At 39.4% G+C, this 27,526-nt stretch overlaps 2 protein-coding genes across 2 annotated transcripts; one reads left to right on the top strand and one right to left on the bottom strand.

Moving 5' to 3' along the window:
• Nucleotides 1-3,749: 3,749 nt before the first annotated feature.
• On the bottom strand, nt 3,750-15,073 carry scp2b (sterol carrier protein 2b). The gene is made up of 5 exons (XM_085399136.1): nt 14,914-15,073; nt 13,282-13,372; nt 8,335-8,464; nt 8,029-8,108; nt 3,750-4,406 (listed from the first exon to the last, which is right to left on the bottom strand). The coding sequence occupies exons 1-5, from the start codon at nt 14,934-14,936 to the stop codon at nt 4,311-4,313; spliced, it is 420 nt and encodes a 139-aa protein (XP_085255262.1). The 5' UTR covers nt 14,937-15,073; the 3' UTR covers nt 3,750-4,310.
• A 6,490-nt stretch (nt 15,074-21,563) lies between these two features.
• cpt2 (carnitine palmitoyltransferase 2) lies at nt 21,564-27,491 on the top strand. Its single transcript, XM_085398469.1, has 5 exons — nt 21,564-22,099; nt 22,996-23,076; nt 23,166-23,272; nt 23,357-24,661; nt 25,841-27,491. The coding sequence occupies exons 1-5, from the start codon at nt 21,909-21,911 to the stop codon at nt 26,167-26,169; spliced, it is 2,013 nt and encodes a 670-aa protein (XP_085254595.1). The 5' UTR covers nt 21,564-21,908; the 3' UTR covers nt 26,170-27,491.
• Nucleotides 27,492-27,526: the final 35 nt, after the last annotated feature.

Genomic DNA, 27,526 nt, shown 5'->3' with positions numbered 1-27,526 from the left:
TTCTTCATACCCTTGTATATAGAGAGTGGTTATTTGACTTACCCTTGCCTTCCTTTCCTTGAAGCAATCTGACCAGTTTCCTCTGACCTCAGACATAAACAAAGCATTTTTGTCCAAAATAAATGCCAATCACTAGGTATTTTTTTCTTTTTCAGAACATTTTCTTTTTTTCTTAAACTCTACAGATGGTTATGCAGGAAAATCCCAACACATCAGCAGTTTCAGAAATACTCAGACTAGCCCATCTGGCACCAGCAACAATGCCACATTCAAAGTCACTCATATGACCTTTCTTATCCATTCTGTTGCTTGGTTTGAAGACCTCACTTTAAAAAGGAGAGATTGTTTGGGAAAACTGAAAATGACAGGACTGGAACATTCACTTTAACTTTTAGAAAGTAGTTGGTATGGATCTGTTAACTTTTAGGCTCTTTCAAGGATATTTGGTACTAATTGAGGTTATTTATACCTGTAAATATAACAAAAATAGTCTCCATTACATAGACGTGAATCATGTCACATTCGTTCTGGGCTAATTTTTTAAAAATGACATGAACGCTTACACAACTGTCCAGATCACCCTTAATTCACCTTACATTTTGGCATTGCCTAACAGACTTCACAATATGAATCTACGAAGGCTATTTGTGCTGGAACTGCAGATGCTGAGTGCAGACAAGAATAAAGGCAGTGATGAATGCTCACGCTGCACTGAAAGATACCGGGCTTCTTGTGGTTGTAGCAAACTTGATGTGGTTTGGGAGTCTCACTTACTGATCACATGAGTTGCTGATTTCAAGATAAAAAAAAAGGGGGGGGCAGAATTGGGTTTACAGCCTCGAATCTGCTCTCGAAATCGGCGAAAACACACTCTGGTCCATGTTCTAGTTATTACTCATCACATTATTTGGCAGGCTGTTTTTCCCTCATATGGGCTCCGGTCGCTGGGACATAATTTTATGTAATTTTCCACTAGTGCAGTGAAACATGTTCAGTCTTCTAAACAATGTCCCTTTCAACAGATGCATTTTATGGCTCTTTGAACAAGTTGTAGGGTAAGATTATAAAGGCATCTTGGGACATATACTCTGATGAACATTAGTAAGCCTGCTGCATTTAATTGTGGACGCATTCAAACACATTCAGCATGTTTTGTTTATAAATTGCAGCTGGGATAGTGATTGCTCTTTTTTGTATACAGCTGAGATCCCATCTGCATTCTTTTAAACATAACTTTTATTAGGATAACACCCTCAATCCAAAGAGATTTTTAAGGTGTTCCACAAAAAATAAGGGATTCAAGTCCCACCGACACAAGTGTCCACTGAAGCTGCTTTGGACCATTAAAAGCAATTCTAATTCTCAAGAATGAGAATTATTACATCATGTAGTTTTTATCAAATACACCAATCACCACTTTATTTTTTGGTGTTGTGGTGGTGATAGTGGTGATGCTGAAGGTTTAAAACACCCTGCTCTTTCCAAACAAACCTAGGAGAGCTTTTTGAAAACATACTGTTCTTGCAGCAGATAATTATTTTCCAGGACATTAATGGCCCATATACAAGCTGTGTTGCGTAACTGGTACAAAGTAGCAAACATTTTATTCAGGTCAGGGTCACAGTGACCACAGAGCAAGCAGAGACATCATGGAATATAATTTATAGCTTTATGTGATGCACTCACAGATTTAGGACTGCATGCACATAAAGTTGGAAAACCAACAAATGTCATCCACAGAGATCGTGACAGAGACAACAGGGCTCACCATGACAGTGGCCATTTTGACTGTATGTGCTGGGTGTCACATGTAATCTCTTGAAGAAGAAAAAAGAGGATGGGGGGCTAAGTCAACAGCATACAACTAAGGCTAGGTATGGATGGATGCAAGTTGGTGCTAATAATTAAAAAAAATATTATGTACTTGTTAGCACTAATTGAATTTGCAGATAATTGAGAGATAATTGACTTGACTGGACAAGTTCAGCGACTTCAATAAGTTGAGGGGACATCTAGCAGACAGTTTGCAGTGTTACCATCTACCCTGTTAATGAGTCTTTGCAACCCCCTAAAATGAAACATTTAGTTCTTAAAGGTACAGTGTGTAAAATCTCACTGCTTGATGCCAGGAGATCAAGTGCATCATCACAGCTACGCTGCCCACGGTAGGCCAAACAACTCTGGCCTCCGTTCATCTGTAGTGAGTGTAGGCTGTCAGCCCGCTGTTAACTTCAGCTGGAGTCCATGTTCATTTACTCTGCAGGAGGCTCTGAAAAAGGAGCCGACGAGTCATTAAAGCTCACTTCTGTCTAATGTCAGCAATACTGAGGTGAGTTGTTGAGAACATCCTGTTTTTTGTTTTTTTGCTTTTAGGTGGCATTAGTAAAACTTTCTTTGAAGTGCAAATTGAATATTTTATTCTCTGGAATAAGCAGTTGTGACAAGATCGGGAATAAATGACATGTTTATTCTCATTTTTGTGTTGCACTGGCTATAGAGGAATTGACCCATCTTCAGATCTACCCAAAAGTGGCAACTTCAGGAACTCTGGTTTTTGTCATAATTGACTTTGCTCAGTTTTTTCCTCTGGGTTGCCACCTGAATGACATGTTTGATAAGAGCCTCCCTTCTTGATATATATCCATCCATTCTCTGCTATAGGGCTAACAAGCATGTCTTTGGACTGTGGGAGCCAGAAGTCAGAGTACCTGGACAGAACCCATGCAAATTCCACAGAGAAAGGCCAACACCGGCTAGTGGATTGTAATCCAGGGTGTTTTTGCACCATGTGAGGTGATGATGCCAACCACTGTGCCATTTACTACCACAGCTCAAAGTAAATACTAAGTGCACGATTTCTATAAAGACTACTGCAGGTTTTGCTGTAAAGACGTGATCACATGACAGTGAATTCACTAAGGCTACATTGTCAAACTTGGAGCAGAGCCACAACAAACTGTTCTTACAGTCTGAGCAGTGCTTTTCGTGCCAGGTTCCATCACCTTTCTTTGTAAGCTGGTAAAGTGCGTCGTAACTTTCCTCTCTTCTTTTAGCAAGAATTTTCTTTATCATTTTATTCACATTAATTAGGCCTTTAATTTACATAAATGTTTGCAAATAGTCTAAAATGTCTCAATTTCTTCACTGTAACACAACAGAAGAAACGACATTCTCTAAAAGCAATCATTACTGACCAATGAAATAACCCCAGTGTGACTGCAGAGTAAGACCTGAAAACTACACGAGCCAAGCCAAAGCTGCAGTGGAATCTGGGTCAGAGCTAGTTAACAGATTTGTCTTTCAGCCACGCTCATCCATCTACAAAGGAAAAAATACAGCGTGGCAGTCTGGAACCGGGTTGCTGCAGCACTGGAAAAGTACAGGGCCCTTCAAAGGGCACACGACCGACATTGACATCAAAGTACCGTGTAACAGTGGGACATTATTTTGCACAGTCACACTGATATAACCTCAGATAGCACCCCGAAACTGTGTCAGGAGACTTTAACGTCAGCCTCTTTTCACTGCAGAAACACTGGAGCATGGCCACTGTTTCCATTTTAACATCCAGAAACTCAACATTCCCATTTGAACATAAAAGAAGGAACATCATGTTGTTCATTCAGTCTTGTTTTATATTCCAAGTTGCTCTGTGCTTTTTTTATCAGCAAAATTTAAAGAGACCTCGAGTTACTTGCAGGAATCATGCGCCAAATACACCCAGACCGTGAAAAATGAAAATCACGATCCCCAGGAAAGACACGTTTATTCTGTAGAAATATTTTAGAGATTCATACAATAAGAGAAGAGCAGAATATGTATTTTGTATTAGTATTAGTTAGGCAGACTTAAAAAAAATACTACATTTCTGCCTAGAAACCATAATCTGAGATGAGGAGGCACTTTGACTGTTCAATCCATTATTATGAAGAATAATACACCAATCTGCTCTACTCTTCAAACATTTCTAGACATATTACACTGAAAGATTTCATTAGCAGGGAAGATTACAGAAAAATTGGACAAGAACTGAATTAGTATCACAAAGTAGGGAGGTACCTGTCTCTACTACGTTGGACTAACAGTATCGCTGCAGGCAGGGACTAAATTAGAGAAATAATTATCTCTCCATCTATGTCGTTCTCCAGTTAGATTGGCCTGTCTGCTTACTAATCCCAGTGTTTGGTCAGTGAGGTCACTAAAAGGAAGAGTGTTTTAGTCCAGTGATGAGAATTTTTAACATTTATCTGAAACCAGGCTTGCGGTTGAATTCCTCGTGGTTTATCTCTGTTCTCTTTCCAGCATCTCGTCTACAGCTTGGCTTTGCCCGGCTGCAGCTGCAGGTTTTGTAGCTTCATAGCCAGACCCATGTTTCCTGTGATCTTCAGCTTGCCCTGGAAAAATGCCTGTGAATCAGAGCGAGAGCGAGAGTGTAATACACTGTAATATAAAAGCATCAGATGGTTGGGAATCAGAAGCATGGTTCATTCAGTGTAGGAGAGAAATACATGCTGCTGGCTTTAAAGAGTTACCATGAGAGATTAACTCAACCCGAGAAAAAGTGGGACAACGGCAACAACAGCTTATGAAAGGTCAGGAAACTCCAGAGCACACAGGCGTATGAAGGAGAAATGAATATTTGTGATGTGAGAAGGTAAAAATCAGGCGAGTGATGTAAAAACGTGACCATTTTAGAGATAAATATTTTCTCAAGGAAATAAAAATAAGTCATTCATGTAAGTTTACAGCAGAAATGGGGAAACTGAGGGTTTTTTATTTGTTCAAAAAAAACCAAAAAACAATGCAGGTATCCAAATAACTGGGGATCTAATCTGTGGAAAACACACTGCTGGAGCCTGCATTGCTATCCTTTTGTGATCAATAGAAAACGTATTAAATTATTAAAGCTGTGCAACACTCCTTTTGGTAATCTGTAGGAATGCATCTCTCCCTCTCCGTCCCTCTAATCTTCCTTTTCTCAGGCCTTGTTGTGGCTTCTATGCTATCTGTTATCCAAAGCAGGGTTAGAATCATGTACTTGTGCATCATGTAACTGTTTCCCTGTAAGAGCGTCACACACATATCTGTTCCCAGGATAACGTTGGAAGAAGTTAATAAATTAAACTTGCCCCGGCGAGCACTTGCATAGATATTCATCACGTATGCTTTTGCTTCCTTGCAAGTAAATAAATGCGTTGGAACTCGCTGCTCTGTGTCTCACTTCATAAGGGATTTTTTTTTTTTTTTTAAAACAGCTTGGTCCTTCGAGCTGGATTTCAACATCTCTCCTGTTCATTTCAGCCAATGCGGACCAATACCGTACATGGGGGAGTATGGGACTCCTGCAAGACCTCCACCAGAGTTTAAAAACGACAATTCAGGATCGCTGAGTTGTGCACATTATTATTAGTATTATAATAAAAGCTGGAGAAGGTTGCAGAGCGGTTACCAGTGTTTCCAGTGGGACTGCCCTGTGAAACCCCATTGTACGCACCAGTTACTCAGACATTATGTCTGTTATAACTGGTTAGCTGACTGAATTATAAAAATTGAAGAACACTCGCAACTAAATAAATAAAATACATACATAGATTAAATAAGTAAATATGTAAAATAAAGAAAGAAAACAGAAGCTGAAATACAGAGTCGACTCTGAAATAGACACAACAGATAAACTAGTAAAGATATAGTGAGGTAAAGTAAAACGCACAATAAAATAAAATAAAGTGAAATGAAAAGCTGTAGGATGGGTAGTAACTGCAGTAAGGTGGAACAGGATGCACTCAATGCCAGTGACGTCAGATCAATGTGCCAAAGAGACTCGAGAGCAGTTCAGCATTTGCCCTTATGGCAAAAGGAGTTCAGATTTGAGGGGAAACTAGATGTTTTTCTCCCATCCTTTTTTTAATGTCACACAGGAAAATCAGAGAGGAAGAGGCAGACACACAGTGCAGAAGTGGCTTTTCTAGGACCTCACAGTACATGCAATCACTGCAAATGGCTGTGAGCTGATGGTAGTTGTCTCTGGATGACATTTTTTTAGTGTAAATTGACCTGAGTGCTACCTTAATATAGTGCTTTCACATGTAATAATAATTCAAATGCATTTCCTGCATGGAAAACAACGAGGAGCTGATAAGTCAAATGTCGAATCATAAAAGGTTAAAACTGTATATATATTTAGCTTGAAGGTGCAAAAGAGCCACCATATTTATTTTCAGACAAATCTAATGAAAAAAAGATTGGTTCATTTTGTGATATGTGGCTCTCGACCCCTCTCACTCTTGTTTCTGCAAAATACAAATATCTTTAAGTATGGTTTAGTTTTTAAAAAGGTTCCCAGTTTGTAATCTTAGTTACTAAAAACCAGTGTAATTGACTTATTAAACATTTGTTGTACCAGTAAAGTGGTTCCATATCAGGGGTAAATGCTTTCCAGGGTTAGTTTCGCAATTCACAGAATACTTGGAAAGAGCTAAAGCTAAAAGGTAACTTATTACGTTGTTTCTTATCTTCTGTACATTTCAACTAATGAGGACAGTGAATGTGAATGTAGTCCGTGTGAGCCAAAGGCTCCTACTTCAAAGTCCACAAAACGCCCAGTGTCATAGTGTTTCCTACTTTTGTATCTATATGATACCACAGAGCGGACCTAATATAGTGATCGCAGGCAAAGATGCCCCACAGCTCTGCTGTTCAGTCTTTGTTTGTGTAGTGCAGGCAAACAAAAGAACCATCCTGTAAAAGGAGGATAGCTAAAACAGCTTGTTTCAGACAGAGGATTGAGAAACTAAGAAGAAGGATGTAACACTAAAGAGATGGATAAGCAGATTCAGTATACGTCTTAAAGCAGCGGCTCTCTCACAATGCCAAAAACGTTAACAGCTCCTACACTACAATTTTTAAATCCACCATCACAAACAAATAAGGATCTGAGCTAAATTTAAGTAAATTAAAGTACAAGGCTGACTTAAGTAAACATTAAAATTTGTTGTATTACTGATCTTCATCTGGGAGTATTTGCCTGACGCCCTGCACATTCATCAGGGCACGTTGGTTTTTTCACATGCTGAGGCCGTGCACAGCTCTGTGGCCGTGCTGGAGAGGCCACAGCTAACAAGACATCCAGCAACTCAAATGACTGAGAACATGCAGAGCTTTGGTCCAGCTGGTCTTGGTCTTTTTTTCCAGTTAATTTTTTCGAAGGTGTGAGACAATCTCCAGGACAACAATGTTTATCAAAACAGCAAACTCCTCATTCACAGTTCCACAGCTGAAATTAAGCTCATCTATGAACAAACGGACTTTTTCCAAGACTGGCAACAGCGGGTTCGACTCCTTGGAGGAAAAACTTTTTTTCTCAGTTGGCAGCTCAGCAGAAATGTCCGTTCCAGGTGGCTAATAGCTGTTTACTTTAAGTCAGGCTGAAAAACATATAAAATGAATGTTGTAAAAATGTTTTTTGGAAAGCTGTGGGAAACTCACACTAGACATCCTAAGTATTTGTGGGTAATGTAGGACCTTGCCAGCCAACTGGAGAACTCATGGCAGAGGGACATAAGTGGATACATAAACATGGTAACACCATGTCAGACTTATCAACTAACGCCTATACAGAAATCTAAAAGAGTATATGATAGTGCCTTTCCTTCTCACACAAATCATTCAATATGTTTCTAAATCAGTTATTAGTAAGTGTTACACTTTTATTAGCCAAAAATGAGACTTGAGAAAAACAAATACTGCATGCTTGTACAAAATTAAATAAAATAGTACCGGAAATGTCTTTAGTTTAAGGTTTTTTGACTGAAATGGCTCAAGATCGCTGTCAGCTAGTCAACTGGCACATTTAAGGAGACTAAGATGTTTTTGTTTGGTTGGGTTTTTTTGGTACTTTATGGAAAGAAAAGAGTTCACTGAATCAACTTCAGCTGCAGTATCAACAGACCGAAGGGAAAATGGTAAATGGACAGCACTTATAGCACTTCACAGTTTAGCCTCCAGGCCGTACCAACACTGAATACTCACAGTTTGTGGGTTCATTTTCCCAGTCATCAAGGCCAACAAGTCTGCGTCTGACATAGAAATGGTGCAATCGGCTTCCTTATCTGCAGGGCAGAGACACAGAAACCGAGCTAAGTTTAAAAAAACATGTTACAGCTCAGAGGTTTTTGCTCACTGACTGAAAAGAATGGGAGCAGTTTAACCCTCAAGAGACAGAGATATTTTAACACCGAAAATGGGACCGAGGGGTCATTCGTGAATCCATTATATTGGATACAAGAAGACTGGAAGACTTTAAATCATGCTCACACAGCCGCTCAGCTTTCTCACCAGTATCATTGTGAACGCAGCCTTTGCCGTTTTTCACGTCCACAAACCAAGTTGCCTCCTTTCCACTTGGGCCGTCCTTTACTTTGAAGGCAAACACTCCACCAATCTTTTTCACAAACTGCTCCCCATCCTGTACAAAGACATTTCACATACCTTAAACCAAAAACAGTTTCCACTACATGTGACTGAAGGAAAAATATATCAAAAATATTTCACAAGTTTTGCAAATTCAGTGCAGTAACAAAATGTTCCACATAAAGTTGTCAGTTTTTAAAAGAACATGTTTTACTGCCTACATTCACTCATCTTATGCTCAGCCTGACAAGCCATGTGTTATTTTCTTTAGAGTTTCAGGTAATGGCAGAAAAACTACTGAAAATATTCAGATAGTGAAGGGAAAAAAAAAAAAAACCAGTGGAAAATCTGCCCAACTCCAGTTCAGGATTTGGTAACTGTAGGTGCAGCCAAGAGAGTGGGCTACATTTACATTTGAGCTAAATGTGCACAGGAACTGAAAATCTATAAAATGATAAAGACTATGAGGCTTTATTTGAAATTAAACATTTTGAATATTTATACAATTTTGAAACAGATCAGGGGTGTCGAACTCCAGGCTCGAGGGCCGGTGTCCTGCAGGTTTTAGATGTGTCCTTGATCCAACACAGCTGATTTAAATGGCTAAATGACCTCCTCAACATGTCTTGAAGTTCTCCAGAGGCCTGAAAATGAACTAATCATTTGATTCAGGTGTGTTAACCCAGGGTGAGATCTAAAACATGCAGGACACCGGCCCCTAAAGCCTGGAGTTCGACACCCCTGAGTTAGATGAATCATTGTCACCAATTACCATTCAAGAAAACCATCCTTTTTTAAATGGAGATGGATAATCCATTAAATTTAGTTCTAAAGCAAAGTTCTGATTCTACAACGCAGTGGTTCTTAACCTTGGATGAGTCCAAGCCCATTGCAACTTTTTCATAAACTCGTCATCCTGCCTGCTGTCCTGTTTGCTGCTGCCACTCTCTAAAGAGAAATCAGCTAATTTCATATATAATATCTGCTTACAGTTCATTCACAACTAAAAGCAACATAATGAGCAAAGTTAGGTATTGTAAATAAAGTATTTGATCACGAGCAGCAAACCTTTTGAGCGGATGTGTGTTTGTGTGCATGCATGTGTAAAAAAGTTGGACTTTGTAAAGTCCGATCATGTTTTTCATAAAGCATGATCCACCATGGGTGGAGCAGACACCCCAGGCACCCTTGTATGGTAGAGCTTTGTCAATTAAAATGTAGCCATAACTTAAAGGATATCCTGCTTAAATCTTTTTTTTTTACACTAAATAAGGCCATACTTTACAAAATGAGCATTAATTAAGGACATAAACTAGTAACTAAGACCATAAAATTGGTAAGGAAAGCCATTTAATGGCTATGAATCAACTGAGAAGAAAGGTTAGTTTCTCAAAAACCTCTGTTATCCAGGTTCTTTTGGCAACTAGAGGAGTTGCTGTGCCCTGCTGGCCATCAGCGGAAGAAATGTGAGGAGTGAATGCACAGGGGCACTAGGGCTGTTCGATATAACGATATATATCGGATGACGATATAAAAACGTCTATAGTTTCATTTTACGCTATTGTTTGTTTCGTGGTGTCACAAAATAAACTGTTTACGGCAATATTTTTTCATCGTTTTGATGGACACTGTAGTGGCTATATTCATTTCTTACAGTTCTCTCTGTCTCTTATATTTAATATAACCACACTACGGACAAGCGACTGTTTTTATGCCTTGTCGTTAGCAACAACGATGGTAAAACCATCGCATGTCCGCTTGTTTATTTTCCACATAAATCTTTCACAATAAAGCTCAAGATCCTGTTGAGACTTTTCAAAATAAACTGAATCACATGAAATAGTATGCAGAGTACTGACAGATGAGAAGCAAAAAAAGAGCCGTCAGGTGCTAAAAAAATAAACCTTAGACTCAAACATTAGAACAGGCTTTTCCCCGCAGCACGCCGTGTATTAAATACTCACAAAGAAAACGGCGGCAGTTACAACTTATATCTAAAAATATATAGTTTCACGCATCAGTTAAAACAGCGGTCCCCAACCTTTTTTGCGCCACGGACCGATTTATGCCCGACAATATTTTCACGGACCGGCCTTTAAGGTGTCGCGGATAAATACAACAAAATAAAACTAGTACCGGTACCGAAAAAAATAAGATTTATTCATAACACACGTGAAAAGACCCAGGAAAGCAGAGTTAACGATAAAAACGATAACAAAATAATGCTGAAAACCGATAAAAACCCTGAAAACCATACATTTCACACCTGAGCCTCAACTCTCGCGGCCCGGTACCAAACGACTCACGGACCGGTACCGGTCCGAGGCCCGGGGGTTGAGGACCGCTGAGTTAAAACACTCGACTCCAGGTACACGACGCCTAGCTGGAAACACTTCACACAAGTCGAGCTGCCCGAGATTCACAGAATTTACAGAAAATGTTACATTTTTGTGATTTATATCGTTATCGGGACGATAGATGTCTTATATCGGGATATGAGATTTTGGTCATATCGCACAGCCCTAAGGGGCACCCTTTCATTTCTTAATTCTTATGCCCATCATTATCTTTAATTGAATTTAATTTAATTAATGCCTTTGTAGGAAATAAAATAATAGTGTCTGGATTCTAACATCGGTCATCTAATGAACATATAAAAAATAAGACTTCGTGTGTTCTGATTAACGTAAAACTATGACAGAGATATTTGTAGCTTCGTGTGGTACCTCTCAGTTTTTGGCAGGTGATTCTCTTCTTGTTTAGCTCATAAAGAGGCTCAAATGTTAAAATAAACTATGTTTGCTAAATGTGAACGCCCAGAGGTATACACATGTAAGAGAACACAATAAAAGTGCTTTAAATGAGAAAGCATCCTGTAGAGTTTTTATCATTAGTATTATTGTTGTGGAGTTTTGCTTTTAATCACTGGGTATGTTTGATAATTATTCTTCATTAGCCAACTACATTCCTCTCGTCCTGCTTTCTTAGTGTTGATTGGCTGTGGAGGATGAATTGCACTTACATAAAGCCACAGGGAGGCTGGAGTGGCTGTCTTCACTTGTTTTTCAGTAGTTCTTTATTATTAATTAGTTGTTTCGGTAATTACCTGCTGCCCCATTTTCAGTTTTTGCTTTCAATAGAGCTGTCAGTCTCAAAGCAAACAGCTTTTCAACAATTTAAGTTTCACAGGCAATTTTCATTTTGTCATTTTTTGTCATTTCTTCCCTCATTCCTGACATTCCAACAAAAACCAAGTATTAATCATAATCCATAAACGTTTTCCCTTCTTGGCTCATGCAAAGTTTAACATTAAATCACATAAACACTTTCAATAGCCAACAGATCGTTTTCATTTCCCCCCCCCCCCCCCACACAGCATTGTGTCCACATTCTGACATTTTTTTCTTTTGGGCTGTTTTTTATTGCACACACAGTTATTGCCAAAAACCCTTTTATTCAACAGCTGTTCTTGTAAATTTCCAGCTGTAACATGACAGGAAATTATCTGAAAGGTAATCTAGTTGAAGTAATGTAAACAGAGATCTTCAAGATTCCAGTTGTTGCTAAAAATAAGTCTTTCACATCATCTTTAGATGTGAAAGGGTTCTAGACTTTAGTCTTTTATAAGTGTTTTTATAGTTTTCTAGTGCATGGGCATTAGGTGACTGGCTTCAGTCTTAAAGAAGAAGCCTAAATTTGATAACTCACTCTGTGGTTTGGTTCAAGGCCTTCTTCTTTTGTTTGTTTTGGCCTCCTATAATTGTTTTTGTATTATTAAATCTGCTTTGAACTGAAGCAGCATGGTCGCATGCTCCTGCAGTATGATTAGTCTGTGAGCTACAGACTTGGGGCCTGAAAGAGCTTCCCCATTTTCTGTGTTTTGTGGCATTAAGGTGCCAAGGAAAGCAGCAATTAATCATCAAACTGATACAGCTAGCAATAAAAACATAAATGGAAATAATGCAAATAAAATATGAAAGGAAACAGCTTTTCAGATAAGCCAATGCAGTCAACATTTCTGGGGCGTAGAAGACACACGACGGGTTTTGGTGGGAAACAAAATGTAAACAGCCTTAAATCTGCCGGGTGCACCGTTTACTCAGGTGTTTGTGGAGTACACTCTGCAGCCCAACACAGGTCAGCGACAAAAGTATTACATAACCTAGTTCATCCTTAATCTGCCCAAAACTTGGATTTGAGTAGAAACAAAAAAAAGAAAGAAAAACATTGAACTAATATGAAAATACAAAAGTAGAACAAATTCCCTCTGATAAGATAAAGATAAGCTCCCAAGCTAAAAACTCAAGTCTGTTTGTCTGATCAGTTTTCAGAGATATTACACTAAACTTTGCTGCCATTTCCTCATTGATGACAAATCCCACTCATTATGTAGAGAGCACTGCTGGCGAGCTTGAGATGAATCTGTATGATTGAGGTCAACTAAAGGTAACTGCTTAAAAACAGAGTTTTGATGGAAACCATTTGTCTGATTGAGTCACCATAAGCTTGATATTATTTTTTTGTGTTATAAAATGATAGTTTGGGAACAGATCCTGATGTGCCACCATAAGGCTAAAAGCCTGTGTAGCTATATGAACACAAGCCTAGGAGAACTGTAAATGCTTGGATAGGTGGATTCAAGTATTTATTAAAATCTTTTACAAAATTATTGTGTTTCGTTTTTTAAGCAAAGACCAAATCATAATACATATTATTAAAAGACCTAATGTGTTTTTTATTATACATACTTATTTATTTATTTTCACTGAAAAGGCATGGAAAATATTAATCAAAGGAGCAAAAGTCTACGAATAAAACTATGGAGCTGGAAATGCGCATATCAAGTCCCATTCATGTAGGTAACATAAATACCTCCTGCAGTTTCTTGTCAATTTCCTGGAACACAGCATGCGCCTTGAACCCCTCCAGTCCATCACTTGCGCTAGTGTCAATAGCTTGAATCCTTCAGATGATGAAGACAAATAAGAATAGGAAGGTGACGTTAGAGATAAAAAGAAAAGAATGAAAACACTGCCTAAAGTACCTAAAGTAACTTAAACTTGTAACTCTTCAGTAGTTTGGACACTACTATCGCATACTAAAACTGAAAAACATTTTCCACCTGGGCACATGTATTCTGAGTTGAGCTTTTTAACCCGCTGCTTAAAGATTCGCTTTTCCACCGAGCAACCGTGGATTTCCAACCACCGTTTGCTCTTCCTACCGTATGAAGTGTAACTAGTCAGTGTTCCAGCGATGCTTGGTTGGATCATTTGTTTACATTTGGGTGGCAAATCACCAGCTGCTAGTGTTGTTGCCCCAACTTGTAAAACATATTTGTTAGTTCCACATTTAGCAGGAACAGTTATCTTGCATACTTTGCATAGCACTGTTGTTGGTTGGAGGTTGTTCAGGTAACTCCATTTCTGACTCTAACTGTCAGAAACGTATGGGCTTGTCTCACTGTTGTGAGCGATAGGGGCATTAAACATGTGGCACCCCAATAACAATAACATTCCAATGTAACACTTTTATATATCACGTAAAATTTTACACTGGTATTATCACAGATGATATGATACGACACAGCCCTACTTGAAAACACCACTGTGTATTTAATTGTGCAGCTATTTTGAAGCCCTGATGTAAAAATAACTGAGACACACAAAACTCCAGGACATAAAGAATAGTCAATAAACACCGTGTCACAGGTTGGCAACTTTAAACACAACGATAGAGCTTTATCAATGGCTCATTAATGCCATGGTACATGTTTACTAAAACACTGATTAAACAGTTCAGTGTTCACTCTGCGACAAATTTTTGTTCAGGACTTGTTGATCGCAGGGTTCGTCTGTCAGATACACAACAAAGCACTATTTTGGTAGAGCATGCTAGCGAATTTTTGGTATCTGGTATTTTGTTGCCTCTGGAGGCATTTTGTAAGATGGATTTTCAAGCATGCCTTATAAATAAATTATCACATTTTTATACAAATCTAATGTAGGAGTGTCAAACTCACTTTAATTAATGGCCAGTGTGCAGCCTAATTTAATAGATAATAATGTAGTTTTCTTTTTTATGCAAGGAAAGACAAGTACATCCTAAAAATTCTCCCGTTGTGAACCATCCATTTACAAAAACAAATAATGAACAACCTGAGATACCTAAAAATTACCTACAGGACCAGAGCCCAGAGCCAGGGCCGCATATGTGACACCTCTGTCTAACCTGTTAGTCAGGATTCAGGCAGCAACTCCACATGACATCCAGCTTGACATTTACACAAAGAACAAGCAGGGATGCCACCGTGTGATGACCCTCAAACAGCTCCTCAGCAGCTGAGATATTTAACATGCCAACCGGAATCTTGTATGAAAAAACCAAAAGAGCTAACGTTGTTGCAATATTTGACATTTAACCTGTTTTTCAGCTAACCAGGACAGCAAACGGTGAGCTCAGAAACGTGCCGTAGTTAAACAGTGCAAGCTGTGCTTTTCTCACCTCGGTCTCTGTAATTCGGGCATTTTGCTGTGAGTGTAGGTGAACAAACAGCTCCTCGGTATGTGTGGAAGCAGCAGAAGGAGTGATGTTGCTTGCACTTCACCTGCTATTAGCTTAACGGCTGCACTTCCTCGTTTCTTGCACTTTCCCGGATATTCAGACTCGACCTGTCGATGTCAGATAAACCAGATTAGCTGACTGTCCTATGGATTCACTTAGTAACATCTAGTTTACATGTGCTTGTTCAGATAATTTTCTTAAACAGATCCGTAGGGTTAAATTACAGAGATTTTTTTTTTTACAATTAGTAACCTGATCCACTAAATTTATTCATACCAGCTATTTAAATATAACCGTATATAAAAGCAGGCGTTATTAATCAGTAATTCAGGCTCTGTACCTTTGTATGACCAGGTACAGGGACCCACAGAAAATAAGATTATTTAAAGATAAAATACATTTAGTGTAAAAAAAAAATAGGTTGACAATTATTTTCATACTGAAAGAAACGCCAGAGCACAAGAGTTTACACATTTATGTTCAAATGAATGTTTTGCAAAGTGATTAAGTGCGTATTATTTATACTCTGTTGTCTTTACTGTCTTTGTTTTACTGAAGTTTTATTGAATCTGTTTTATCCTTTTGCATTGTTGCTTGATTTGGTAATATGATTCTGAAAAACAAGAGTTTGTTAGGACTTCTGGCAAAAATTGCCAGCAAAATCTCAGGTGATTGGCAAGACAGGCTTTTGACTTTTTATAACAAGCATGTACTGAGGGAGGTTCCTTCTATTATTCATTGTTTGAACTACCCACTCCGCAGTGAGTTTGACTCTTTGCCCTCTGGCTGTCATTTTAGAGTAGGGATATCAGTAGGACCAAAAGACTCCAGGTTTCTTTTATTCATACTGCAACCTGTCTTCTTAATGGCAAATAGCCATTTTGTGGCTTTTTACTGTTGTTGCTTTTATTCTCATTTTATTGTTTTTATTTTTATTTATTGGGACTTTATTTTATTGTTGTGCACTCACTGGGTATGTGTCTGTCGTCCTTGTTGCCCCTGCTGCTAAACTAATTTTCTTTTGTGGGACATATACTGAAAGTACATACATAAACGTGTTGTGTGTAATCATATACATAATTACAGATTCATTAATGTCAATTAATGTTTCTGCTGAAGCTCTTTTATGTCATTATTATCTTCTTAGTTTAACCTGTTAGCCTGTTATTATTGGTGATGAAACATTTGCATTAATTTAAAAAAGTATTTTCAGTGGTTGCTTTACAGTTTAAAAGACCCCTTCAAAAGGATTTGAGTGGAAATGTTTCTGTTATTTCACAGCATAGGTTTTGTGCAAAAGCAGACCCAATATTTTCCTATCAAGAGCATCTTTAACTCGCACAGAAACAGAATATATATATATATATATATATATATATATATATATATATATATATAGATAGATAGATAGATAGATAGATAGATAGATAGATATAGATATATACATACATAGCTTATTACATTACAAATATACTAAAGTTATTGTACAAATAAAATCCGTTGAGCTGGGGTCAGGTAGGCAGTTTCAGATCTGACTTATTTATATGGTGCTTGATGACTGCTGGATGTCAGACAATTAGCAATATATATGTTATATATTTTGCTGTAGGCTCTGTAGTGAGGCAGAGCAGAATGAGGCAAACATCTGAAAATCTCATCAGTCTAATGGAGACCCAGTGAACTATAACCCTGTCTGCTTTTGTAGAGAAGCACATAGGGAGGCCGGGTGCCTGGCTGGGTGGGCTTCAGATAGCAGCAGAGGGCTCACGGCCAACCATCTAACTCATGCTGGCTTGATCACTCCCTCACTTATCACAAATACGGGCTCAGCGCCATGGGAAGCCAGCCGATGCTGCTGGTACACTTCAGCGAGCTGTTTTTTTTCTGCAGCTGATGTGTGTAGCGGAGGTTGAGCTCCAACCACAAAATCACTGAACAGGAAAACACTGCACTCTACTGGTCCAAAGGTCGCATAATGCCATGGTTTTACCCTCTTGTGTGGGCAAAGTTCTTATTACTTCTTTTTACTTTCTTAATGCACCACATTATCAGGATTGAAAACAACAGAGCCACAAGAATCGTTTGAGGCAAAATTGTTAAAGGTAAACGAGTCCTGAAAATTAATAAATCATCAAACCTTTGCTTTTCTCCACACACCATTTATATATTTTTGAATAGAGATTCGTGAATGTACTGAAAACTTTGTCTCACTAACACTGAGAAATTAGTTACCCATAAAATCCCCTGAGTAGGAAATAATTAATTGGAAAAGAGAACATTCCTCATGGTTTTTCTTAAAATCGTTTTCCTATTTGCCTTCCTTTTGCTGTGCTTGTTGTGTGTACTTGTATTTCAAGTTATGTAGTGATGCATAAAGTCCTGATTACTTCTACCTAAAATATAACATCAGTTATATAGATGGTACGAATGCAGGCTTTTTCTAATAGAAGGTGCAAAAAAACCACCAAATATTTTACAGATACTAAATGCTGATCTTTACCTAATACAATGTATTTTAAAGGTAATACTGAATGTGTCATGGCACAGTGGCCCATGGAAATGGGATGGACTCAAGTGCAGTTTCAAAACCAGAGGTTTGAAGTGCGGTGTAACAAAAGTCTTTATTCACAACGCTTGGAAGCTAACAGAAAACTCAGACTAGCATTAAGGAACGTAAACTAGACGTCTGAGGCAAGAGAAACTATGGCCATAACAAAACTATGACTAGATTGCAGGGACAACTGGGTGCAGCGACTGGGCAGGGGAAACTGTGGCTGGCCAGGGCAGTGCTTGCAGGTGGAGGTTGCTTGGAGGGGGGAGGCAGGAGACAAAGGTCCAGGTGGGTACTACGTGCAATGCAGGGAGGCAGGCAGGAGAGACTGGCAGTTTGAAAAGGGAGAGGTTACTGGCAGCTGCATACCAGAATCCAGGAGAGCTTGAACGGATGAGGATTGGTAGGTGGGTTCCAGATGCTGACGAGAAAACAGAGAACTAAGGCAAGTAGACACAATGATACACCAAGGAACAGACATGAGGCTGAGAACGGACTAAAGTTGGCAGATAATCTGGCGAAGACTAGTTGTGTGCGCAGGTCATAAATACTGCTGGTGTGATTGCCATCAGGTGAGGAACAACAAAGACTCCACCCAGAGGGGAGGAGCCGATGCAGTGGAAAACTACCCAGACCATGACAGAATGGCTGTTTGAAGTATGTAAAAAAAAGTTGTTTTAGAAGCCAGTTATCCATAATTATTCCAACTTTTGACTGACTTAATTATTATCACCTAAAAAGTTGTGGTAATTTAACTTAATAGTTAAAAAGATTCTATGAACTTGAATATTTTTATTTCTTTAACTAAAACTTTCCTTTAGCTGCTCACTTATTCACAAGGTGTCACTACAGCAGATGGAGCCGCATATTTGATTTGGTAGATTTTTACACCATGTACCCTTCCTGACACAATCTCCAAGGGATTTGTGTGTCCTCCCAGCCTTCAACCAGGGAGACTTTGCATGTCAGGCAAAGGTGTAAACCACTAACTCTATGGACCCACCAAATTGATTATTTAATCTACTTTTTTTCCTTTTACAGTTTTTCTTGATTGCTTAAACACATTTCTTGAAACTATGCCTCGTATTCCCAAAACAGTAAACACAAATCCATAATGTCTCACCCAATTTCCCAAACATCGTATTGTCAGGTCAAAATGAAGCTCTGGGATGTTTCTGATGATCTTTGGCAAGAGTGCATTAAGAATATATATTGTAGTTCTATAAATGCTAGACACTGTTTGATCCAATTTAAGGTTGTGTATAGGTTGCATTTTTCTCCCACTAAAGTGGAAAAAATATATAAGAACGTTTCAGCCCTCTGTGTTAAGTGTTCGAGTGGTCGAGGAACTTTATCTCACCTTTTCTTTCAATGCCAAAAACTACAGCTCTTTTGGAATCATTTGTTTGATTTTCTGACCAAAGCCATTGGCAGGGAGGTCCCATGTACCCCCTTTGCAGCATTGTTCGGGGTGTGTGAACTGGGATGGGCAAGGGACAAGACAGAGACGCAGGTTGTGTCAATGACCACAATTGTGGCTAGAAAGCTGATACTTCTCTGCTGGAAGTCTGCTAAACCTCCTACCTTCGAAATGTGGTTGAGAGAATTTGGAAATGTACTCCATCTGGAGAAAATCAGGTTTACCTTGTCTAACCGAGAGAGTGTGTTTTATAAGATTTGGCAACCAGTCATTAGCCTGATGGATAAACTTAAGTGAAATATACTCTATCTTAACATTTATGTATGCTGTATTACCACCTTGTTGACTTGCCGTCCACCTTCTATTGTGTTCTTTTGAAGGTGATTGTTGTATACTGCTCAATTATAAAATCAATAAAAATATATTGAAAAAAAAAATGAAGCTCTGCACCCAAAACTATTAACTTTTGCTGAAAAACCAAACTTTGCCCACAGACAGCACACACAAGGCCTCAAAAACACACACACAACAACATAGTCTTACACTTTGGTGCAATAAATGTTAAACAATATTCCCAAAACTGGCAAGTTATGTTGCTTGTGGTTCTTCCCCTCAAAAACCTTTTCACATGATGAACACAAAAGACACAACCAATGTATATACAGTGGCACATTTTTTATCCATGTACCATACAGTACAACACACACCAAAAATATTATTCCACGTCAGCATCCTGTGTGTGTTCTGGGTCAGGCCAGAGAATCTCATCCACATCATAGGCTATATTGGCCCTGGCCAGGCAGCGGGGGTAAACTCCTCTTGCATGCCTGATCCACCCCTGGCATGCATCTACTGGTATGTCTAGGCAGGCCTCTTCCATGGCCTGGAGAAGGTGAACACGGACATAAGGTTCTCAGTCATACACCTTCCACCACCATGCCGAAAACAACTTCTCTATCTACCAGTCATGAACCATAGCAGCGCGATGGAAGCTGATATTATCCCAAACAACAACGTAGCGAGGCTGCTCTGGCTGTGCTGGTTCCCTGTAGTTCAGCTGTAACATATGTCGTCTTAGACCATCAAGAAGAGCAAGGAGAAGTGTTATAGGGTCCTAGAATGGCATGGCAGTGGAGTACCCCTCATTGGCTGATGGCTACGCACAGAGTGATATTCCCTCCACGCTGACCAGGGACATTTACAATAGCCCGATGGCGAATTATGTTCCTGTTCCTGTTCCTCCTCCTCAACTTGCATGTCTTTGGATCCATTGTTTTAAACTTGAATGAACTGGCTTTGGCCCTTTTATCTATCCATCAAAGTTTCTGATTGGTGTGTGATACATTTCGACTCCTAGTGTTTCCACTTGGCTAATTGTGTGCTAATTGAGCTAAAGCTGTGCTGATGTGAGTTAATATTATTGACTGCTAGTGCTTTCTAAGTGACCACATGGAGTAAGCACTGACAAATGTAGGGATTTGTTTGTAGAGTTTTGTAGTAACAGTTCACCACATCTGACTCGTGTGGTAAAGCAGGGGCATAGTGTTTATAGTTCAGGGAAATAGGTGTGCTTTTTGGAAAGTGGCATTATGGTTTTGAAATTTGGGTTCAAAAGATTGGTTATAGTGTTTAAGCAACTGAGAAAAACTGTAATATTTTGCAGTTGTGAGCCCCTTCAAATTGTAACTTTATAGTATTCACTGTTGTTTCAGAGCGTGAGGATTAATTCCTGTCAGGCTGAGGACCATATTATTTATTAAATTCAACAAATATGATCAAGAAAGACAGAAAGAGTTAACCACCCAACACCTGTTTGAAAGATAATGGAATCTTCTTTGCCATTAATATTTTCTCGAGTGTCTGGAAAGTTAAGCTAAAATATTATCTTTCATTATACTTGTTGTTCTTTGTCAGCACAGATAGGGACAAAAAGAGCTGTAAAATCAACTTCAATCTTCAAGGAGACAAAAGAATGATCATGGAATGAGTATCTAAAATAAGAGATTATGTTTAACTATGTTTAGTTGCAGGTGTGTGAGGAGATGAAGAAAGAATAACACAGCACTGTATTAAACCCAGAGTAAAAGATGGTTTGGGAAATAGTGAAGCCTGCCGAGCTGGTTTGGTAGCCTAGATTGAAGACTGATGATACTCTGACTGTTCACATGCTCCGAGATAATAGTTCATATCTTTGTGAAAAGCAGTCAACCAAAAACCTTAGATTTTTCACGAACGTAGTGAAAACAAATCAAGTCCAAGTATGCAAACAAGCTTGCAGCTTGAATGCTGTTGTCATTAAAGCAAAAGGGAGTTTCACTCTCATCTTGTTGACATTATCATAATAATAAGCTTTTTGAAATCAAAACAAATATAAAATGCAATACAAGTGTCTTTTAGATCAAAGCTTATTTAACAGGACTAATTTCATTTCAGGTTATTTTACTGCAGCATAAGCCAAGTTATAAATCTTTAAATTTGATATAACTGAATAATTGACACTGCCATGGGCCCTTATTTTAACAATATATAGGCTTTAGATATTTATTATTTACAATAAAGAAACATGTATTTACACCCTTACAAGACTATACCGGAAATCTAGAGTCAGGACCAGAAGGAGTCACGTGACACGCTCTACTGGTTAAACTTCCTGTTGTCACTTTAGTTAATTATTTCTTTCTATTTTTTTTCCCCCTTCTAACGTTTTCCTTTACTTTTTAAAATTATAAAGTCGAGTTATAATACGTGGCGTTTATTTTCCTTTGCTAAACCTTTCCCGAGTGTCTCTGAAACGAAGCGGTACTCTAAGGAAGTTTAACCGGTTGCTAATGTTAGCTAGTTAGCTGGCGTATCTTTCCTTCAGTGACAGGTGAAAGCTCGCTCCGTCCAGGCTTACCTTTTACCTGTTAAAATCGTTTTTACGTTTGTAGCCTCCTGTAGGTGATCAGTTTACAAATCAACACCATGGCCGGTCTGCTTTCATTGCATTGTGTCGCCTCTCTCAAGAAGTCCGGGAGTCTAATTCATTTTAGAAGCGCTGCTCTGGGGGTTCATATGAGACACTATAGCAGCAAAAAGGCCCCCTCTTCATCATCTTCGGAGTATCTGCACCAAAGCGTCGTGCCTTCCATGCATTACCAGAAGAGTTTACCCAGGTAAGGCGTTTTGTGACGAATTTGGACACATTGCTTTTTCATTTTCTCCAAACATGTCGCGCAAACTCAAAAAAATCTGTGGTTTCATGTGCGCCGGAGATGTCCAGCAAACAAAACAAAAAGGTGTCCTGAAATAAAGGTGACCCATTTAGCTTTTAGATCGATGTAGGTAAAAGGGCATGCTTGCGCTAAACTCAGTGACCACTAGAGGGTGACATGAATTATGATTAATGACGCTTAAAAAAAATAGGTGTGTGAAAACAGTTCAGATTTTGTGCAGGAAACATTATCCAGATATTTCAGTCCATAAGATGGCATCACACAGTTGCTGCACATCCATGATGCAAATCTCCCATTCCACAACATCCCAGACTGCTCGGTTAGATTGAGATCCGGTGACTGTGAAGGTCATTTGAGCAGAGTGAACATGGTGCTTTATACTCCTGGAGGCAGCCATCACAGGATGGGTACACTGTGCCCAGAAAGAGATGGCCATGGTCAGCAGTAATACTCGGGTACGCTCTGGTGTTTAATCAATGCTCAGTTGGTACGAGATGCCCAAAGTGTGCCAAATAAACATTGTCCACAGCATTACATGATCACCATAGCCTGAACCATTCATACAAGGCAGGATAGATCATGCTTTTGTTTTGTTTATGTCTAATTCTGATCCTGCCGTCCAAATGTTACAATAGAAATCGAGACCCATCAGACATTTTAAATGAAATAAAAAGAAGAAAATGTCCCTAGTTTAAGAAAGCTGTTGAACATTTGGTTCTTGAACATGGGTCACCACATCACAGTGGGTGCTCTCTTCCGTTAAGTTGTTTTTATTATAAAACATACAAATGAATCGAATAAAACATGACTGACTTCATTTCCCTTTTGCTGTTTAGATTGCCCATACCAAAACTGGAGGATACTATCAGGAGATATTTGGCTGCCCAGAAGCCTCTTTTGGATGATGACCAGTTCAGGTGAGTTTCCACAAGTTAAATCAAACTTTTTATTTGATTATTTAAATGCTTTAAACCTAGTTGGAGCCATTGTTGTCATGTATCTGCAGAACAACAGAGAAACTTGCTCAGGATTTCCAGAATGGTGCGGGAAAGCAGTTGCATGAGGAACTGGTTGCTCAGGATAAAAACAATAAGCACACAAGCTACATCTCAGGTAACTATGACTAGCCTAAAACTGAGCATCAAAGATGGAATAATCACTGTTAAATGAGGTTAAAAATGTTCTTTTGTGTCACAGCTCCCTGGTTTGATATGTATCTGTCTGCACGTGACTCTGTGGTGCTCAACTTCAACCCTTTCATGTCCTTCAATCCCGACCCAAAGACTGAGTACAATGACCAGCTGTTGCGGGCGACCAACATGGTGTGTTCAGCTGTGCGCTTCATGAAAACGCTACGAGCCGGTCTGCTGGAGCCAGAGGTTTTCCATCTGAACCCAGTCAAAAGCGACACGGACAGTTTCAAGAACTTTATCCGCTGGGTCCCATCTTCACTGTCCTGGTATGGGGCCTACATGGTGAATGCATACCCTTTGGACATGTCTCAGTACTTCCGCCTCTTTAACTCAACTCGGATTCCTAAGCATGGGCGAGATGAGCTCTTTACTGATGAGAAAGGGCGACACCTTTTGGTTATGAGGAAAGGAAACATGTACGTGTTTGACATAATAGACAGGGATGGGAATTTAGTGAAACCTGCAGAGATCCAGTCCCACTTGAAGTACATTTTGTCTGACTCGACACCGGCACCAGCCTTCCCTTTGAGTGTTCTGACCAGTGAGAACAGGGACGTGTGGGCAGGGCTCAGGGACAAGCTGATTGGTGCTGGAAACGCAGAGGATTTACGGGTCGTGGACAGCGCCCTTTTCTGTCTCTCCCTGGATGACGAGAGCATGCGGGACCATATTCACATCTCCCACAACATGCTGCACGGCAACGGCTGTAACCGCTGGTACGACAAGTCCTTCAGCCTCATTGTAACCAAAGACGGACAGGCAGCTATTAACTTTGAACATTCCTGGGGTGACGGCGTCGCTGTGCTTCGCTTCCAGAACGAGGTCTTTAAGGACACCACCGAGAAGCCACTAGTGCACCCAGGTTCGGCTGCTGCTGCTGTGGATTCGGCCTCTGCTGTGCGCAGATTGCAATTCAAGCTGAACAAAGAGCTGGAGAATGGCATCCAAAAGGCAAAGGAGAATATTGACTCTGCCGTATCAAAACTCACTATTGACGCCATGGAGTTCAAAAGAGGCGGGAAGGAACAGTTAAAGAAGAACAGGCTGAGTCCAGATGCTATAGCCCAGCTGGCTTTCCAAATGGGCTTTCTGAGGCAGTACGGACAGACTGTAGCCACGTACGAGTCATGTAGCACTGCAGCTTTCAAGCATGGCCGCACAGAGACCATCCGACCAGCGACTGTACAAACCAAAAAGTGCTCACATGCTTTCGTTCAACAGCCTGGCAAACACAGTGTGGCGGAGCTGCAGGCCATGCTCGATGAATGCTCCAAATATCATGGGCAGCTCACCAAGGAGGCAGCTATGGGTGCGTGTGACATGTCAGCATGCAGATAAATTATGGTGATTTTGTACACCAGTAAACGCAGTGTTTTAAGCTGCAGATATCTCTGATGGTAATTATCTGTCATAGCAACAACACATCATAACAGGCCAAATCAGTAGTTTATCTGAGCTAAATATTTAAACCATAAAACGCTATAACCATGTTTAAATATTTCACAGCCCTCCCAAGATGATTTAATCAGAACCAAAGGAAAAAAACACCTTTAGTTTGGTTCTTTGTCCTCCTGCACCATCAGGAGTTGAGCAATCGATCTTTGCACACAGACATTTTTTATTTTACTGCTCTAAAAGTTCTTATCTGTACCAAATATTATGTAATCATCATGTTGCTGTGTGTTTAGGATTTGTGCACTTGTAATGCTTTAAAAAAAAGTATATTTCTCAACAATAGCATCTCATTTACAGTTTAAAAAGTTGAATTTGCTGTAATATTTAATAAACAGTTTGCCAAGTAACCACCTAGTAATGGGCTAAAAGGACCCATTTTTATCAGCTGAACATCATCTAAGTGACCATGTGATTAAGTGTATAATTTTGCCCACACATTGAACAGGCCAAGCAATACTGTAGCATGGCCATGTAATAGTTAAAAATATAGCAGCATATGTTAAAAATGTAAATCTTTTTAACATATTCAGGGAGAAACAAACACATCAAAGTGTATGGTCTTAAAAACACAATGTATGATTGTCACTTTTTTAGATTTATTCATTTAGATTTAATGATACTTAGGTAATTTTTTTGGCCTTTATGACTTGGGCTCTCTCTCAGAGCTCAAATCGCACTTCAGTCTGACATATGCAGATATCTGATTTACAAAAACTGGGATTCTCAGTTTTAGCATTTTTCTACTAAATGGATGAGCAAATATGTTTTGATATTAGCTTATTAGACATAGAGGGGCACGGTCTGCAATATGAAATTTTAGGAGGTTTTTTACAGTAATGCAAGCAAGGTTAAGTCATAAGTCTTCTTATTCACCATAATGTGTGACTTTATTAAATAATTATTTTCTTGAATGCATTGTTCGATATAAAAAACTGAAGTGTTAAGATAATGACTGATTAGCACTTTTTATTACACACAATGCTGACCTGAGAACAGTTCCTTCACTAACTGCTCTTTTTGCATCTCTCTCCAGGTCAGGGTTTCGACCGTCACCTGTTCGCGATGCGATACCTGGCCGCCTCAAAGGGCCAAGCTCTGCCCAGTCTGTACACTGACCCAGCTTACGCCGCCATCAACCATAACATCCTCTCTACTAGCACCCTCACCAGTCCAGCTGTCAGTCTCGGCGGCTTTGCCCCTGTGGTACCTGATGGTTTTGGTGTCGGCTACGGCGTCCACGACAATTGGATCGGTTGCAACGTATCTAGTTACCCGGCTCGCAACGTCCATGAGTTCCTGCAGTGTGTCCACAAGTCTTTAGAGGACATTTTCACAGTGCTGGATGGAAAGCCACTGAGCTAAGAGTGAACAAGTGTACTTTTACATATTGATAAAGGTAAGAGTAGGAAGGAAATTCAGGGAGAATAGAAAGGATGGGGAAAACTGAAGGGCAGCTCTTTGAAAACAAAGTTTCCTCTGTCATCCCTTAGTTATATATACGTATCATAACAATTGTTCGGTGATGAATAGGACTGCTGGTGTGCGGCAGAAATCATAACCAGTTATTTTGGTAAAACTTGATATTCTAACATTTTGGTGAAAAATATCCAACTGTAGTGAAAAAATATCAGCAACTTCATCTATAACACTACAAAATGAGAGAATCAAAGAAAAATCAAGTGTAGCAAAATATAATTCTTATCTTTTCATATTCACTTTCAAGCCCTGAAAACAATAATAATAATATACAACATATTTTATTTACCTTCATTGAAAATTTGCTCGTGTTTGACTTCCTCAGCCCACAGTCATTCCAAATTCCCATTCAGACATTTGTGACCAACTCTTACATACATGCTGATGTTAGTGTGCTGTGGCCTAATGTTACTGTTAGCTGCGATTTAAGGTTGTTCATCCATCCATCCATCCTCATCAGGGGGAGGGAGCCTATACCAGCTACCATGGGGCAAGAGGCAGGGTACATACTGGACAGGTCACCAGTTTTTCACAGGGCTAGCACATAAGAACAGACAACCGTTTGCACTCACATGGGCAATTTGGAATTATCAATTAACATAACCCCACTAACTGCATATCTTTGGACTGTGGGAGGAAGCCAGAGTACCTGGAGAGAACCTACGCAAACACGTGAAGAACATGCAGAGGGGCCTTCGCATGTTCTCCAAACTCAGCACCTTCTTGCTGTGAGGCAACAGTTTAAATATAATCCTGCCCCTACACAACTTGTGGTTTCTCAAGGAGGATCTCCACATTAAACTTTTTTCTTAAATGGAAGTGAAATACGAAGCAAATTTCCACTAATTAATGGCCATGATACACGTAATGCATATATAATATAGCTATCTTACAGTGTTATGAAGTGACACAGAGGCCAATTGAGTTACTGCTTATGTCAGAGAAATGAGGGAATCGTTGCTCTGTAAAAGGCCCTTCAGAAGGGTGTAGGGAGTGGGTTGAACTTGGAGCTCTGACTCTAGTTGGTCATTCATGCAGTTAAACTTCTCTGCAATAGTTGCCAGTCAGGATGCAGAGGATGTGCCTTTTTTTTTTAATGATGTGAAGCTCAACCAGAGCATTTACAAATCACCACTGTAATACACTGAACTGTCATTAGTGTTAGATTACAGCCATTTGTTGTGCTTGAATGTATTTTGAAATTAAAAGTTAATTACCTCTGCTCTTTTATTTGCCCTTGTGA

The sequence above is a fragment of the Rhamphochromis longiceps genome, linkage group LG23 (genome assembly GCF_057381845.1).
Source record: "Rhamphochromis longiceps isolate RC_006_pf linkage group LG23, R_longiceps_female_GT1.1, whole genome shotgun sequence".
NCBI classification, from domain to species: domain Eukaryota; kingdom Metazoa; phylum Chordata; class Actinopteri; order Cichliformes; family Cichlidae; genus Rhamphochromis; species Rhamphochromis longiceps.
Note: the sequence above shows the minus strand (reverse complement) of the source record. Positions and strands in the feature narration are given on the sequence as shown.